Here is a 16,266-nt window from a genome sequence, read left to right on the forward strand (position 1 = left end):
CCCCATGCATGCGTGGGTTCTCTCCAGGTACCTCGACCAAAAACATACTCATTAGGTGAATTGGTGACTCTAAATATATTGTAGATGTGAGTGTGAGCATGCATGGTTTTCTGTCTGAAGTCATTCCTGCAACAGACCAGTCCAGGGTGTCCCTGTCTCTCACCCATTGACAGCTGGGCCCCTCATGACCCTAAATGGGATAAGTAGTGTTGAAAATAAATAAATGGAAAATGGCACTTGAATGTTTGCATAATGTATAGGGCCTAACGTCTCTGCTAAATGTACCAAAAGATCATTTTATGAATCATTCAGATGGATTTTATCATGATTTTAGAAAGCTTGAGTGAACCTACTTTTAACAACCTCAGAACAGACAGGTCCTCACATCCCCCTGAAACTCTAGCATCCCCCCAAGGGGGTCCTGAACCCTCAAATCTGGCCTGTGGCACTTTCCCACATGTCTCTCCCCAGCTCTCTGATCTCTGTTTCTGATTCTGTCCACTGTTCTCCTCTGTCAATAAAGGCATAAAAGGCCCAAAAAAGTCATTTAAAAAACCCTCTAAATGTGTTGACACACATTGCAGGTATTTTGTGTAATTAGAAAATTACAGTAGGACATATTGCAGTAAATTTTGACTAGTTGCGCAGCCTCACCCAGTCCACAAACAGTGCATCTTACTGACTGAATGCCAGTCCTTAATATTTCTCTCATCTACAAATTCCCTGTGGTAATCTGTGTAGTGCACATTTTGCACCCTGGATTATTAGAATTTGAAAGATTAGCATTCTCAGACTATCAGCTTTCAGTAAGTATGCCTCCTTGTGTAGTCTGAAGACTTTATTTTGACATTTAAATGAAACACCAAAGAGGTCACTGTGTGGACAACTATGCTGTATAATCACTGCCTATAGATGGATAAACACCTATTTCAGTGTGGTCTTCATAAGTGTCTGAGTTTGTGAGTGCCCTAACCTCATTTTAGAGAGTATCTGACATTTGTAATGAGCAAGTTAATTCTGCAGCGCTACAGGCACTTTCACTGTCCACATGCATGCAAAAGGTCTCTACCTGGTTATTACAAGGACTGAATGTAAAATTTATAGTCATAAGGCACTGAATTCACCCTTTCTTTACCCAGGTCATAAATCAAAATCTAAGGGAGTATAAGAATCTAAAATGTGGAAACATAAAATTGATCTAAAAAAAATAAAATTAATTTAAGGAAATCTAAAAAATGAAACACAAATCCTAAAAAAATAGGCAAAAATGAATCAGTGCTCTCCAATAAAAGTATAAGAAAAGATTTAAAAGATCTTATTGACTCAGCTGACCTGACTTGATCTCTCTGCAAATGCTCTGTCCCGTTTTGTTTGCAGTCTGGTATTGGGATTGGCCAGAAAACTGTGTACTTCTGTCTCTATTTTCTTATTTCTATTTCCTTCTTTTTTGCCGTTTGTTCCATAAATCACATCTTTCCCTCCCAACCTCTTCCTGTCTTCTCTGTCCCATCCCGGCAGCCTCCTCTCAGGTAGTTTTCTCCTTTGACGTGGGTAACGGGCCGCTGGAGGTCCGCGTGGAGTCGAGCGTGCCGCTGAACGACGACAGGTGGCATCGAGTCAGAGCTGAGCGGAACGTCAAGGAGGCGTCGCTACGATTGGATGGACTTCCTGTCGCCACGCAGAAAGCTCCTGCAGACGGACACTTCCACCTGCAGCTTAACAGCCAGCTGTTCATAGGTGAGGATGAGATGCTTGTTTACAGTTTATAAGCATTTATCTTTTCACACATACACCTCATTGCTGGAAATTTCCCTAATTGTCCAAATGAGCGGCATGCATGAATGCAGACAGCTAATTTCAAAATACTATACAGAATCTTTCCTGCTACTTAAGTAATAGTGAGGAAAGTTCACCACTGCTAGGAGGTGATGTTAATTTCCTGTTTCCACTGTTCTAATACTGTGGGTAATTCCAGCAACTATGGTAAACCATACTCACGTCTACCACTACACAACTTTTACCAAAGCTCCATCTATCAGGGCGTTAATGTTTAGCAGTCAGTACCATGTAGTACACAATGTAATCCTCCACGCTGTTTCCTCTTTTGTCACCCATGCTAATCTGTTATTGGCTGCATCCTGTTGTCTGATCAGCAGTATTGGATGCAGAAGATGCTGGGTCTGCACATCTGTTCAACAGGGGCTTCCTGCTACCTTTTCATCCCAAGCTCTACAGCGTAAACCGTGACAGACTGAGATTTAAAATTAGACCCATTACCAGGCGTGTTCACCTGCAGACTCAAACCTACTGAAGAAGGAAGATAAATATTAAAGTGAGATAAATCAGAATAGTCTACCTTCCTTTAACTGCTCAGGACTATTGGATAGGAAAGTGCTGAGTCGATTGATTCTGACCACTGACCAATAATCATGTTAATAAACAGAGCATGCATCAGTGAGCCCTAATAGACAGTGTCAAGTGAGGGGAATTATTGCTATTAGGGTTTTTATGCCTCCACACCAGCGTTAGCTCATCTGAAGGCACTGTGTTTTTGAGTTTTCCATCTGGTAGCATCTGTCTAAGCATCTGCAGCGTTTGTGAATGCAACATCCAAAGAACCCTTGGAGAAGTTTTCTTCAGACTTTGCACCAATGTCCACTTTGACTCAAGGATGATATGATCAAATAGACAAAAGGTCAAGGTCATCCCTTGCTAGTGAATATGAAATGTCATGGATTTTTAAATGGATTTCTTTAAAAGTTACACAGTTATCAGTTGTAGGGATGATTAAGGATAATCTGATTAGATTTTTGATATCATAGATTTAAGTGAAGGTCAGAAGGCCTCGTGTTCATCCCTTTCTAGGGTACGTGATATCTAAAGAATCCTTTGAGTAATTTTCTTCGAATTTCCTAAGAATATATTAGATTTTGGATCATAGTTCAAAAGCCACAGTCAGCAGCCCCCGTGCTTATCCCTTGCTGGTAAACAGGATACATGATTTGGACGTTAAAAGTAAATATCAGTAAGCCTAACCTCCAGTTTCCACAGGCTCTATCTGCACTGCGAAGCATTAACCTTGCAAAGCAGATGGATTTGCCCATTTCCCTGTTTCCCACTGGCAAATCCATCTTGCAAAACTCCCATCTAAACAGTTTGTTCCCGGTCAGAAAGTGACTGGACCAACCAGCGTCGAGAGGCAGTACTTTGGGGCGCAGCGGAGTCGTGATGTAAGCAAGCAGCAACAAGTGGCCGGTGCAATAATTACGGAAGACATTAGCGTGGATGCTGCTAAAGCGCAAGTTTTATCAGAAGCTGACGACATTTCTTCGTTAAAAGCAGAGTTTATTTTTCATTTTAATCTTACTTTTAGTCTTTAAATGAAATGCATTTTAGTTTTTATTCCCATTTTTGTCATTTCTATCCTTTTTGGTTTGAGTCTAGTTTTAGCTGATAAAAACTGAAAACATTTTAGTCTAGTTTTAGTCCATAAAAAGTCCTCACATTTTAGTCCAAGCAGTTATCTTCTTGCCTAAATCTGGTATCAAGTCATGGCAGTGTGTTCTTTGGACTCTACCAAACCTCGGGTCGCTGCTTTCTACATCTGAGAGGCAGAAGAGATACAGATGCGTTTTTTTTTGATGAAAACTAAACTTAGTTTTTGTCAGTTTTAGTCATCACAGATCTATTTTTGTTAGTCTTATCACTGCAAAAAGAGATGTGTTAAAATTGACACATGTTGTGCAGTTTTTTAACACACGTGTCGAGTGTGCTCAGGGACGACACATGTTGTGTTAAATTCAACACAACAGATGTGTGAACTATTTTAACACAAAAATTGTGTCACGTAATTTAACACAGAAATGTGTTGTTCAAACACACAATTTACACAATCATTGTGTAAGCCATTTTAACACACTCAGATGTGTCATTTATATATATATTTTACACAATCACTGTGTAAGCTATTTTAACACACTCAGATGTGCTGTTTTAACACATTAAGTGTTGATTATGTGTCATTGAAAATTACCAGAAAGTACTAGATTACAACCTAAACTGTTAAACATATTACCAGGAATGTGTAATAACAATAAAAGCAAGAAACAGACGGATATAAAAATGTTAACCATTTTAATCAATGGTTAAATGTTGACAGGGTACAGAATACATCAACACAAAAACTTCATAAACTCCACTTCCTTCTGGCCTACATGTTCAGGCAACAAGAACAAAGGAGAAATGAGCAAGGATTTCTCTTTGTGTGTTTCTATCAGAACCATCAGTGCTTGGAATGCCAGAAAATAGCATGTCCAGTTAACCATTTTTAACACTGAAAAAGTTTTAAAAAAAACCAATATCAATACATTCTTATGGTCATATAAATCATAAACAGCTGGGATAAGTGACTAATATGTAACAAGATACAAACAGTATCATAACAAAAAAAGGTGATAAACCTTCATATTCTGGCTTTCTGCATTCTTGAGAACTAAAAAATCTTGTACCTTGGGTTTATGTATAGTTCATCTGTAGCAAAACCCAACATTATGTCCAAGGGCCTGGCATCTGCAACATTGCTCAGGCTGATCATTTCATACTCTTTAGTTGGTTGAACAGCATAAGCATAAAAATGCTCAGCAAAGTACTTCACTGTAAGAAGTCTTACAAGTATCAGAATGGATACATTATCAGCCTTTGGTATAATATGAACAATTTCACCAAACAAAGGCTCACCTTTATTGTCTACTTTAAGTGCCAGTACAGAGCCACTTCTGTAAGTTTGGCCTAGTACACTAACAGTGTGGGCGACATAGACAGTGCTGTTCAAAGTTAAGTTGTCATTATGGGTTGATCTGATATTGTCCAATACAAAATCTGATTTCTTCAGGGAGCTGATGGCAACAGGGTATGCATTTGAAACACTCATTTTCTCAGAAAATGGGTCACCTAACTTGAAGTTATACATTTGCTGAACTTGATGTTTGTAACTCAGTGTTTTAGAAATATTTCTTAAATTTCCAACCACATGGGCATGTCTTTTTATAGGATTGTGCTTTGCCTCAAATCTCATACACCAAAGCTGGGAAAGAGGTCCAAACATAACCATCATCCTTGGATAATGAATCATAAAATGGTGTTTTATCAGGTTTCGGTCATAGAGCTTCTTGAATAATGTGTGGTGCTCTATAATGAGTTGTTTCAAAAATACAGCAAGCCCGTAGGTGACAACAGGTGCAAAGACAATGCTGCATATTTCCCTCAGCAAAATGAATAAATGCCAATGTTTACTTCCCATATCAATAAGATCACCAACTAAAAATGGTAACACCTGCAAAAGGCACCACATTTGTGATGCAGTCTGTTTTACTGCATTGTCAGAGGTTCTCAGATTGAGAAAAACACTTGGCTTATTTATTTCAATTACTTAACCATAGTGAAAACTTGAAATTCTATGATTCAACAGTTTTCTAGGGTAAAAAGTTTTCCTCGAAAATGAAATGGTGTAACATTAGTCTCACCTCTAAAGGGGCTACACCTCAAGGATATCATGCATAATGTCAACGCATGTGTTCTGTCACATGAAAATACTTTAGTTTATTCAAACAGGATTACCATTTAATTCCACTTGAGCTTGGATCATTTAGTAAGACATGATGCTGATAATTTTCTCTGTTGCGTTTCTCAAGTTTATCTTCATCTAAAACAGACTGAGCAACATTTTTATCAACCGCATACAAAGTGACAAAACCTGTTCGCAGAAAAGCTTTCTACATATCCACATAAGGAATGGATACCTAAATTATCTGCAGTCAAGACACATATCGTTCCATACATTTGATGATTTTGTCCTTGTATCTCCACCTGTACACCTGAACTTTCAAGGAGTCTAATGTCCTCTATCAGTGGTTCCAGAATCTTACTAAACCCATATACCTCTCTGTCCATAGAATTAAACAGAAGACATAAGTGAATATTTGAGAGTGATGAATTAAGTTCAGGTGGCAGATTCTTCAAGGCAAAATAAATGGCACCCATTTTATGAATTTTTGTTTTGGACCCCAAAGGGTTAGTTGTTTCTAAGTCATCAAAATACAACTGTATTTGGAGGGCTTGAGGACATGTTCCGAATAATGGGTGAGATGAAAACTGAGAGCCATCACAGTAGTTGTGCATTTTCCCTTCAGTTTGCCTCTTACTCTGAAGGTAAACATTTTGCATCTGGTCATTACTGAACAAAAATTTAACAGTCTCAATTATTGATATATAATGGCATGTGTCTGCCGCCAGCACTTGTTTCACTTGTCCCTGTTTCCTTGCAGTGTCTGCCCTGTGACCAAGAAATATTTCTTTTGGCTTCACAAGACCAAATTTCTCAGAAAAGTATTTGTTCATTTTGAAGGGTGTGTCTACATCTTTAAACATATGTTTGGCATTTTCAAATTCACTCATCAATGACTGGACAGATTCATTGTCTAGTGGCACCTGCAGGCTATTAAGCAATTCAGTTGTTGAATGTTTCAGACTTTCTACAGTCCTCTCTAACACCTCTTGTACGCAGGTAACACTTTTTGTAACATCCATTAAAGTTGTATTTGAGGATGAGTACATTTGCGCCACAAAGGAGGCAACACAGTCACTTGGAACGGCAGTTTTAAGTGAAACAGAGTCAGGTGTTCCCTCAGCATTAGATGTCCCAGGTTCAGAAGTATCTGACGAACTGTGGTCATTAGTTTGAAATGAGACATTGTCCATGAATGTTGTTGTGGACTGGTGGTCTCTATGAAGATGTTTGGAAAATGAATTGAAGTTACAGTATGTCCTCGGGCAACCATCTTGGCTGCAGATAATAGTCAAGTCCTGTCCATCTGATAAGGCATGTATTTCACGTAAATGCCAAATTAATTTCTTTACTTCTGTTGATATTAATTGTCTGCACGTTGGACACGTGTACATTATTTTGGGATTTACTGTGAAGCCTGAAGTTTTGAAATAAGCTCCAGTACCTTGGCTCTCCTGTTGGTTGAGATGGTCACATCATAGATGTATTCAAAGAAGGTGAACACAGAGCTGAGCTGTGGTGGATAGGCTAAGTTGCAAACCCAGTACAGCTTGAATAGCTTGTCCAGGGCGCATGTCAGGCCACCATCTACCGGAACGGTCACCTTGTCATTTCTTGCAATGATGATGTACTGTCGTGTTATGCTCTTCAGATTGCCCATGCAGATCAGCAGTGGCTGGGTCTTTGATGCCATCTCTGGGTTGCTGAAGAGGGATGCAATGCTGGTTCCAGGCTTAGGGAAAGAAAAAAATATACATTTCTTATAGATTTCAGGATATATGTCTAAATTGGCATGAAATGCATTATTACATAAAATGTGTACAACATAGTTACAATTAACAGTCCTTGGAAAACTTACCGGTGCAAAATCAAGTAGGAATGATATTGCCGATTTCACACTGCAGCGACTCCCAGGCAGTGGTGGAAGAAGATGTGTGAGAACAACCAGCATTGTGTAGCACTTTCCATCTGAAAAGTGAAAACAGTTAGGAGGTACAATCAAAGTTTTCAAATGTAGGGTTAAAAGCAGCTCAAAAAAAGCAGACCCTTGGAGTCAAAACATTCTTTTCGCCCTGAATGGATATTCACTTTGAATATTAACTCAATGAGTGCCATTGACATATATATTCGTCATTTCAAAACCAACGCTTGAGTGCCATTGATGTATATATACGTCAAAGTGTTTTTTCGGCGGCTGGCACAAGGGGGTGCTCTCACATTCCCTGTGAGTAATTTTGGGGCTTCTGGGATACGTAGTCGGAACACTACTTTCGAAAGTGACGGTAGATCAAAACATCAGAGGTGGAGACCCTGGGGTCAAAGAGCAGAGGAATCATTGTGGAGGAAATCTAAGCTAAAACTTATAAAATAGACTCTGGAAGAAACTTTAAACTTTAGCCCGAAATATCGCTTACTCACTGAAACCGACACTGAACCTAACAGCGCTGATCGGCGCTTTCATTGATCTGCCTTTGCGGCCAACAAGCTAAAGAATGCCGCAAGGTCTCCCCCGTTTGTCGGAGAAATAAGGCAGCCTCTCGCCAGCTGGATGTATACAGCGGCAAGCAGGAGAGAACTTGGGCGTATAGGGAGGTCCCGTGGAGGCTGTCCAGTTCCAGAGTTTGAATGGAATGACAGTGAGTGGAAGCAATGTTATTTATTTTACAATAAAATTACATTTGTAATAGAATTTTCAGATGTCTTTTATGTCATTGAGGGCAAAATTATAACATTCAAATCGTTGTTTTTCTTGACAGACTCTCTTTCACAAAAATGCATTTTTCTCAGCTTTCTAGAAAAAAGTGGTCTTTTTGGTGAAACTAGCCTCTAGCCAACTTAAGGTAAATCAAGAATGGAACAAGCTACAAACAAACGTTTTTTTCCATGATGAAATAGAGTTTCTTCTTTCATTTGAGCTATTTGGTGTTTTCAAAGTCATAGTACAAAATATTCTGTGGGTCTTGAAATATGACTCAAAATGGCCAGAAACACTGGCACAAGCCACTTTCCATTTTATAAAAGGGCTGGCACTCAATGAGTTAATATTTAAAAATTGAGTTGGAAATAAGTTTAAAGGGTAAAGCTCTGAATGTAGGAGCCTTAAAGGATAACTTTGAGATTTCTGAACCTGGGCTGTATTTAGGGTTATCCAGTCGTGCAATAGGTTGATAGGAACCACAATCAGGACGATCGGCGCTGTGTTCTGTAACTTTGGTTTTTGCCTGAAACCGAAACTAAGTTAGAACGGCCAGTGTGAGAGCACACTGTTTGCTTCCAAAGTATGTCAATCAAAGTTCTTATTCTGCTACTAACAGGCTCAGATTGTTAATTGTTTGTGTGAAAATGTAGCAACTCTGTGTTTTTGTATGATCAAATACAAGCAGGCACTGAACAGGACAGCCTTTGAAATAAAGTTGTTAATATGGAGGAATAAGGCGCTGCCATGCAAATAAAAAGGTAGGAATGGTTTCTATAATGTTGTCGTTACAATCTGAGCCTGTTAGTAGCAGAATAAGAACTTTGATTGACATACTTTGGAAGTAAACAGTGTGCCCTCACACTGGCCGCCTAAAGTTACAGAATACAGTGCCAATCATCCTGATTATGGTTCCTAAATACAGCCCAGGTCCAGAAATCCAGAAGTTATCCTTTAACCTCATTTCTGACTTACAAACTGGTTTTGATCGGTAGAGTCTTTTTTTTTAATTAATCATAAGCTATGCTCGCTCTTCGCACTACCTACCCACACCTCTGCCTAGATTGCCAATAACTGATGTAAAAGCAATGGAGCTACCTTCTACTCTGTACAAGCCCTGAAATACTGAAACCTATTCCTTGCTGCAACCAAAGACAACACAGGCAAGTGGCCCCACTGAAATAACTCTACTGATCAACACCATTGGTAACTACAAAATAAGACCAGGGTTCCTACATTCTTTACTTACCCTTTAAAATATTTTATAATTGTATTTAGCCCATGACTCACCACTAATGGCCCTTCATATCAAAAACTGTTTGGTTAACATTGTTATCGTTAATTATACATAAGAAACATGTACATCGAAAGACAAGATATATATATATATAAACGCGCATACCATCTGTCTGGTCTTCCATTCCCGCTGTAAGAGCTGCAACATCACTTTTTTCCATGGCAGCAACTGCTTTCAGCTTTGGTATGATGCTGGCTTCCCATCTTCTGATGAACAGATCTGTCTTTCCATCTGTCATTTTGCCAAACTCGAGATCCATCTTACAAAAAGAGGAGACATTTTTAGGATATACTATAAATTAACAGTGTTACTAACAATATAAAAACATGTTAATTGTTCATTGTGAGAGACCTACCAGACTTGGCATATCCAAGAAGCGTGGGTATTCGTTGAAGATTTCAGCCACTGTGGGAGACTCCTTTGATATCCATGATCTACGCATGGCGTACGTCTTCTCCATTGCTGATTTGATTGACGGAGTGTTCTCTGCAGAGGGCCTGAGCCGTTTCATGAGGGTGATCCACTCACTGGTCACACTGCTGTCCCCCTGGTCCTGTTCTAACCCTGATTCAGTATTGCAGCTTATCTTACGCTTCGTGTAACGGCGCTGACCTGCCTCTAGCTTCCGGCGGATGTTACGCAGTCTCATTTCCAAGAATCCACAATGTGATGATGGATCATAAAAATGCTCCTAAAAAACAAAAAAAAAAAAAAAAAATTACCTCAAAAATACTCTCCTTATCGTGTAAATGTTGAAAATGCATTCTTTATAAAATACAAGTTAAACTTGAGCTGCTAATTTTATTTTTTAAATCCTACACAGTCGGCAAATGATTTACACATTACATAGTACTTACAAAACCATCTCCTTTTCCTTCGATCTGAACCCTCAAGGATGGGAAAGTGGCGATGATATTCTTTGCAAGAACAACTTTTTCAGCACTTGGTGGGTAACTGGGTGGAGGTAGAGAAGAGCAAAATCCAGACATTGAACTCCAATCAGGCCTAACATTTTCCCATTTTACATTCATCAAAACATCTTTCAGGACAAAGATTCACCAGAGCAAGGACCATTCATTAAAAGCCAAGGTGGTCTTTTTTAGTTTTCATACTTACAAGCCATGCTTCTCTACCAGATGACTGATGCATACTTTGACAAGGAGCCTTCTTGACTCCATTTTAAGTGTTCCTGTTTTCTTGTGTTCTTCAAGTATTTCTGGTGCTTTGCTTTGAAGTAGTGACTGCAAGCCTGCCAGTTCATCTGGCACTGGTACATGCTACATTGATGGAGGTATAGGGAAATAATTGTCAACATGATAGAAAACTGTGTTTATTTATATATTTATTGCTGTCTGGTACATCGGACAATATACTGTATACTAATATGGATGTTATCTAGTATTGCCCAGCCCTAATAAAGCCCTAGAATTCGCCCACATTAACAATGCATATATACATACTAGTATATAGTACAAAAACAAAATACCTGGATTTGGCAGGCCTCTCCTGCAGTTGGTTGGGGTAATACATCTGTGCTCGACAAGAAGACCTGAAATTTGTCAAAGTTCTTGACTTCTATGTTTTTGTCAACATCAGTGAATTCTTGGAAATCTGTGTGGTATTTCAGAACACGGTCAAATGTAAAACCTAGTTGCTCTGTTTGATTTATGAGATGTTCAGTACTGTGAACACTATAAATCTTCCTTGAGCACTCCTTTCCATTTTTAAAGACAGTAGCAAGAACTTTGACAAGGCTTTCAGGTTCAGCATCCTAGAAAAAAGAGAAGAGATTAGAAAATGCTATTTTACACCCACTGTATAGTGCAAATAAATTTCAATCCAAAGCTAAGCAAAAGCTACAGAACCTCACCCAATATTATAACACCTTGCCTTCCTGTGTGAAGATGTGCCATCAAAGAGCACAATCACATGACTCACCATCACTGTCACCATCAATACAATAATAATGCCTTTACAAGCATATTTAAATGTACCACACAACATGCATACAGGTTATACTTGAGAAGGCAAGGCAAGTTTATTTGTATAGCACATTTCAGCAACAAGGCAATTCAAAGTGCTTCACACAGTTCATTAAAATACATTGAGAAAAGATATGACACATTCACTTACAGTTTCAGCTTGGTGACAGGTGAAGATCTTTTCAAAGATTCATGGTTTCATTTCCTTTATCAGTTTGCTATTTTATTGTTTTGCCTGGTCATATTTTAAAGATGTCAAACAACGAATTACTAGCTAAAGTAAAGTTAAACCAGACATCACCCTGAGCCTCCATGTTTGTCTCACATCTCTTTTTAGCTTCATTTTTACTGCCTTCATGGTGTCGTCACATAACACTCAGATTATCAGGTTAAGAGGAGACTGAATGGAGGATCATTACGTTTAAAGTCACCGCTTACTACTATGGTTTAACTTTAGGATGACCGCTAAGCTGCTACCCTGTTGGCCAACCTCGACGGTTGTCAGCAACTACATCGACACTTCCGGTCCACTGGGAGCCTAGTTTTTTTATAATAAAAGCACCAGTAGTTCTGCTTTGGATCTATGAAGTCGTTCTTTTTCAAATTAATGCTTGCTCACAGGAATATTGTAAAGTTACGCTTTACATTCAAATTAAAGTGATAATATAGTGACGTTAATATATGGCACTATTTAAAATTTACTTGACAGTGAATTCCTGAAACTTATCCATGACTTTGTCAGCATTAATAATGGCTAACGTTGATGTTACTGTTACTGGCTGGACCTAGGGGAATCTGTCGAGGCAGCAACACTACACAGGTGCAGTACACTGTGTAGTTAAATTACAGTCTGTGGAATGATAGAGAACGAGAGTTAACGCCTTTTTCATTGCAGCTTGTTTATTGACTGATCTTTAAGTGAATTTAATATCAGCATGAAACTTACTAATTCGCTGAAAATCCAAAGGGCAATAACTAAACAATGGCATGTTCATGTAAAGTGAAACAGATGCAAAATTTCAATAAATTGCATACATCTAAAATGTTCTAAGATGTTCACTGTAATAAAATACATTAAACACATACAGTGTATGCTTGGAGCTCAGCTAATCCTACTGCTGTACAAAAAGTCACAGATTTAACAAAATGGCGCCATTACCGAGCGGTAAACAACGAATGAAACATTGAATGATAAATACCTGCATTAAACATTACTTACTCTCTGCTACTGGCTACTAGTCCAAGCAATTGAGAAAATAAACATTCCTTTTTGTTTAAAGAACATCTGCTTTACGTTCACTCCAATTAAGTGGGGTACTCATAAGGATTTTTTGAATCTTAAGAGATTTTTATCTGTTAGGGACCCCACACATGAAGATAAAAAATCAAGCATTAAAAATTTTTGATCGTACTGTGTGTGATGTGCTCTGATAATGTCAACATAGCAAACCACACACACCATGATTCTGTCCCACCAATCTAGAATCTCGTCCTGCAAGCCAGAAATCTCGTGTGATCACACGTGATCTAACAAAAATGACGAAGAGGAAACATAGTAACAATCCATAGCAACAACCGGAAAACACAGCACGCAACATGGAGGAGGACAAACAAGAACACGGAATGATGGTGTTCTTGGGACTATTTTTAACGGAAAAGTCACGAACTAAGAAAAAAAAAAGAGAAGACTGTGGAAATCCTGGAGACAGCGCGAACACGGAATTTATAGTCTACTGGGCGAGCTAGAGGTGAGTTGTTGTCAGAGACATATAGGTTTAGATGCATATAATGTCTATGGTCGTTGCCAGTCAACTCGCTCCTTGATTGGCTATATTCCGTTCCACATCACAATTCACAGAGTCAGGACTTGGGAGTCGTCGGCTTGCCCCACACACGAGGATTTTTGGTCGTAAATTATGAACAAGTTTAACATTTACGATTGTCGGCCCCGACCGTTTTCGGGGCCAATTATCGGGACAAATTCACTCTTAACACACCTCATACCACAGGGTAATCTTATAGGATAATATTATAAGACCTAAGATAATCGGGCGTTTGCCGTACTTGGTCGGGAAGGGGGAAATTCGGGAGTAAAACAGCCCCATTATATTTATGTGTTCCCTGCTTTACTTGCACTTACTGAACGTCTATTCTCACTGAAACTCAAAGGAAACTTAGCACGCTGCTACACGTCTTGACTAAAAGCTAGAAACGTATGTTTACAAAACCGTACAAAACTGTAGCTCCTGTTTAAAAATCACAAAGGACTTTTACAGTACGTTTATGCCATATATAACCAGCAAGAGCATGAAAGAAACCTTTATATTACCTGTGGAACGACAGAGGACGAGACTGAACGTCTTTCTCATGGCAGTTTGTTTAATGACTGAGCTGCGCATGTGCAGATCTTGTTACCCAGTCTCTCTAAGCTATCCACAGTGGTACAATAATGCCATCTCCTGGACGAAAAGTTTAACACTGTACAAATCCTAAAATAAGCTGGAGTCCTTCTGAATTTATAACAAAAAAACAGAGGGGTGTCTTGTTTTCAGTCAATATGTTAAATTGAAGTTTTCAGCCTGCTACATTACTATGACTGTAACTATGTACCTTTAGCAATAACGTTCCTTAACACATACCCCGTTAATCTTGTGGCGGAAAATACGTAGCTATATTTAGCCAGAGTTATTTATGGCTATGGCTCTAAATCTTGCGATGTATCGCCAAATAAAAGTAACGCTGTCAGACTAAGAGCAGCAAAGTGCCTAGATTTGATGGGCTTTATACTTAAAAACATTTAAATTAAGCATTTTGCACCTGTAGATGTTTGACACCTAAATCTAACAGGGCTTTAGCTGCCTGTGGTTGTCATTCAGCTGCTCTGACTTTCTTTGGTCTCCGTTTTCAGATTAAAAGCATCAGCGGTCCCGTTTTAGTTCTGCTTAGACCTTCTTCTACGGCTATTTTAAGTGAAGTAACCAAATAACACCCACACATTTCTCTATTTAGCAATATTTAATATTTAGCAATATTTACTTTTTGTGGCCTTTGCCCTGGCGTATATTGTAGCTAGCATGGCTAAAGTTATAGCAACTACCTTCTGTTAGCTTTACCAAACACAGACAACTTTGTTCTAACAATGGAAACTATGTAGATATGGATTAACCTTATCCAACCAAAGTCATTTATTATCCTGGCTCTGAATGTACTTATTTCCCGCTTCAAAAATCAAGCTAGCCCAGTCACCAAAGATAGCCACTAACACGGAGTAGGTTAGAACCACTATAAGCGTAGCTTAGCGACTTTACAGATTTCCATCTTATTTTCACACACATTAGAAAGCTAACGGTCATAAATGATAACGTCATTAAATGAAAAACTTTACTTACAGGTGGCTCCAGGTCAGACGGCATCCCTTCTACTCTCTGCTCTCCGGCCAGGCAAGAGTGAAAAGAGCGCGAGGATCCAGTGGTTCAAAAAGTCAAATGCCGTGACGTGATTGGTCGACGAAAAAGCAGCCGTTAATGTTTTTAGATTTAATTTATTTTCAGAAGCATATATATTCATTTTTATTAATAAATTGATTTATTGTAGAGCCTTTTGTGTGCTATCATGTAAAATATATGTTTTTTTTTTACAACAACAAAAAGCTGCCCTCCCTCAGGAAATGACACATGTACTGTGTCAATCAGGTGCCAGTCTATCCAGAGGCATAATACACAAAAATTACACATTATCTACACAACATGTGTCAAAATGCTGTTAACACAACCATGTGTGTTGTTTTTTGACACATCTGTTCTTGCAGTGTAGTCTAGTTTTTGTCATGGAAAAAAAGGCTGTTGATGAACATTTTTCATCATAATTTTAGTCCACGAAATTTACACTGGTTAAAAGAAGAGCAAAGAACAGCGTTTAGTTGTTTTCTTTTCAAAATGACAGAAGTCGTGTACTGACATGTCTACAGTCGCCTTGGTTCACGTTATGCACTTCTCTATGGAGTTTACTCGCCGGTAGCAGTGCGCCTTGGTTTGGGGCTGCTACGTCACGTGTTTCGTTGCTCTGATTGGTCCATAAAGATGTGACAGACAGAACGTTCATCCAATCACCCTCCGGCTTTTTTTTTTTAAGGCTCTGCCCTTTCCCAAACATCTATGGAAGGTTTTCCAGATGGATGTGTGGAGCAAATCCATCTGGCATGCCAGGTTAGCAAAGTCTTTGGTCAACTTCAAAGTACAACACAGTACAACACAGTGCACTGTGTTGTACTTTTAAGTCTTTGGTCAACTTAAAAGTACAACACAGTGCACGGACTCATGATAATATATCGTCACTTTATCAACATTGAGTCTCATCCGGCTGTATAAGTGAAAGGTCATATGGAGGTCAGTGGGCCCCAGAGCTAACATGGCGTCACTGATGAGTAAAACTTAACTTTTGAGGTTGAAAACTACAGAATTTTACATGAAAACACACATTCTTAGTAAAAAACATAAACATAAAACAGAGAATTACCGTTCACGTTACAAGTTACAGAAAGTTCAGAGCTCTGTGAAGATGGATAGACTCGGTTCACATCCTTCTAAGTCTATCAGCACATCCCAGGTCTGAAATGTAGGCACGGTAACTCTTAGCATGTACTTTTCAAAGTAAAAGCTTGATCTTTTCAAGGCTCAGTTTGAGCTACCAGTGTTTTCACATGATGCTTTATTCTGAAGTTGTTTCCTGG

The 16,266-nt window shown here is 38.9% G+C and overlaps 2 protein-coding genes across 2 annotated transcripts in view; one reads left to right on the plus strand and one right to left on the minus strand.

Annotated features, from left to right (window-relative positions):
• Positions 1–16,266, plus strand: part of LOC121520599 (contactin-associated protein-like 4) — a 222,844-nt gene that overhangs the window by 158,947 nt on the left and 47,631 nt on the right. The window contains exon 17 of the mRNA XM_041804138.1: positions 1,519–1,737. Coding sequence (XP_041660072.1) covers positions 1,519–1,737 — 219 coding nt within the window. The remainder of the gene's footprint in view (positions 1–1,518; positions 1,738–16,266) is intronic.
• Positions 5,786–12,409, minus strand: LOC121520600. Its single transcript, XM_041804139.1, has 7 exons — positions 11,042–12,409; positions 10,672–10,832; positions 10,413–10,509; positions 9,911–10,246; positions 9,661–9,814; positions 7,422–7,531; positions 5,786–7,295 (listed from the first exon to the last, which is right to left on the minus strand). The coding sequence occupies exons 2-7, from the start codon at positions 10,731–10,733 to the stop codon at positions 6,969–6,971; spliced, it is 1,086 nt and encodes a 361-aa protein (XP_041660073.1). The 5' UTR covers positions 10,734–10,832; positions 11,042–12,409; the 3' UTR covers positions 5,786–6,968.

Source organism: Cheilinus undulatus, linkage group 13, assembly GCF_018320785.1.
Source record: "Cheilinus undulatus linkage group 13, ASM1832078v1, whole genome shotgun sequence".
NCBI lineage: Eukaryota > Metazoa > Chordata > Actinopteri > Labriformes > Labridae > Cheilinus > Cheilinus undulatus.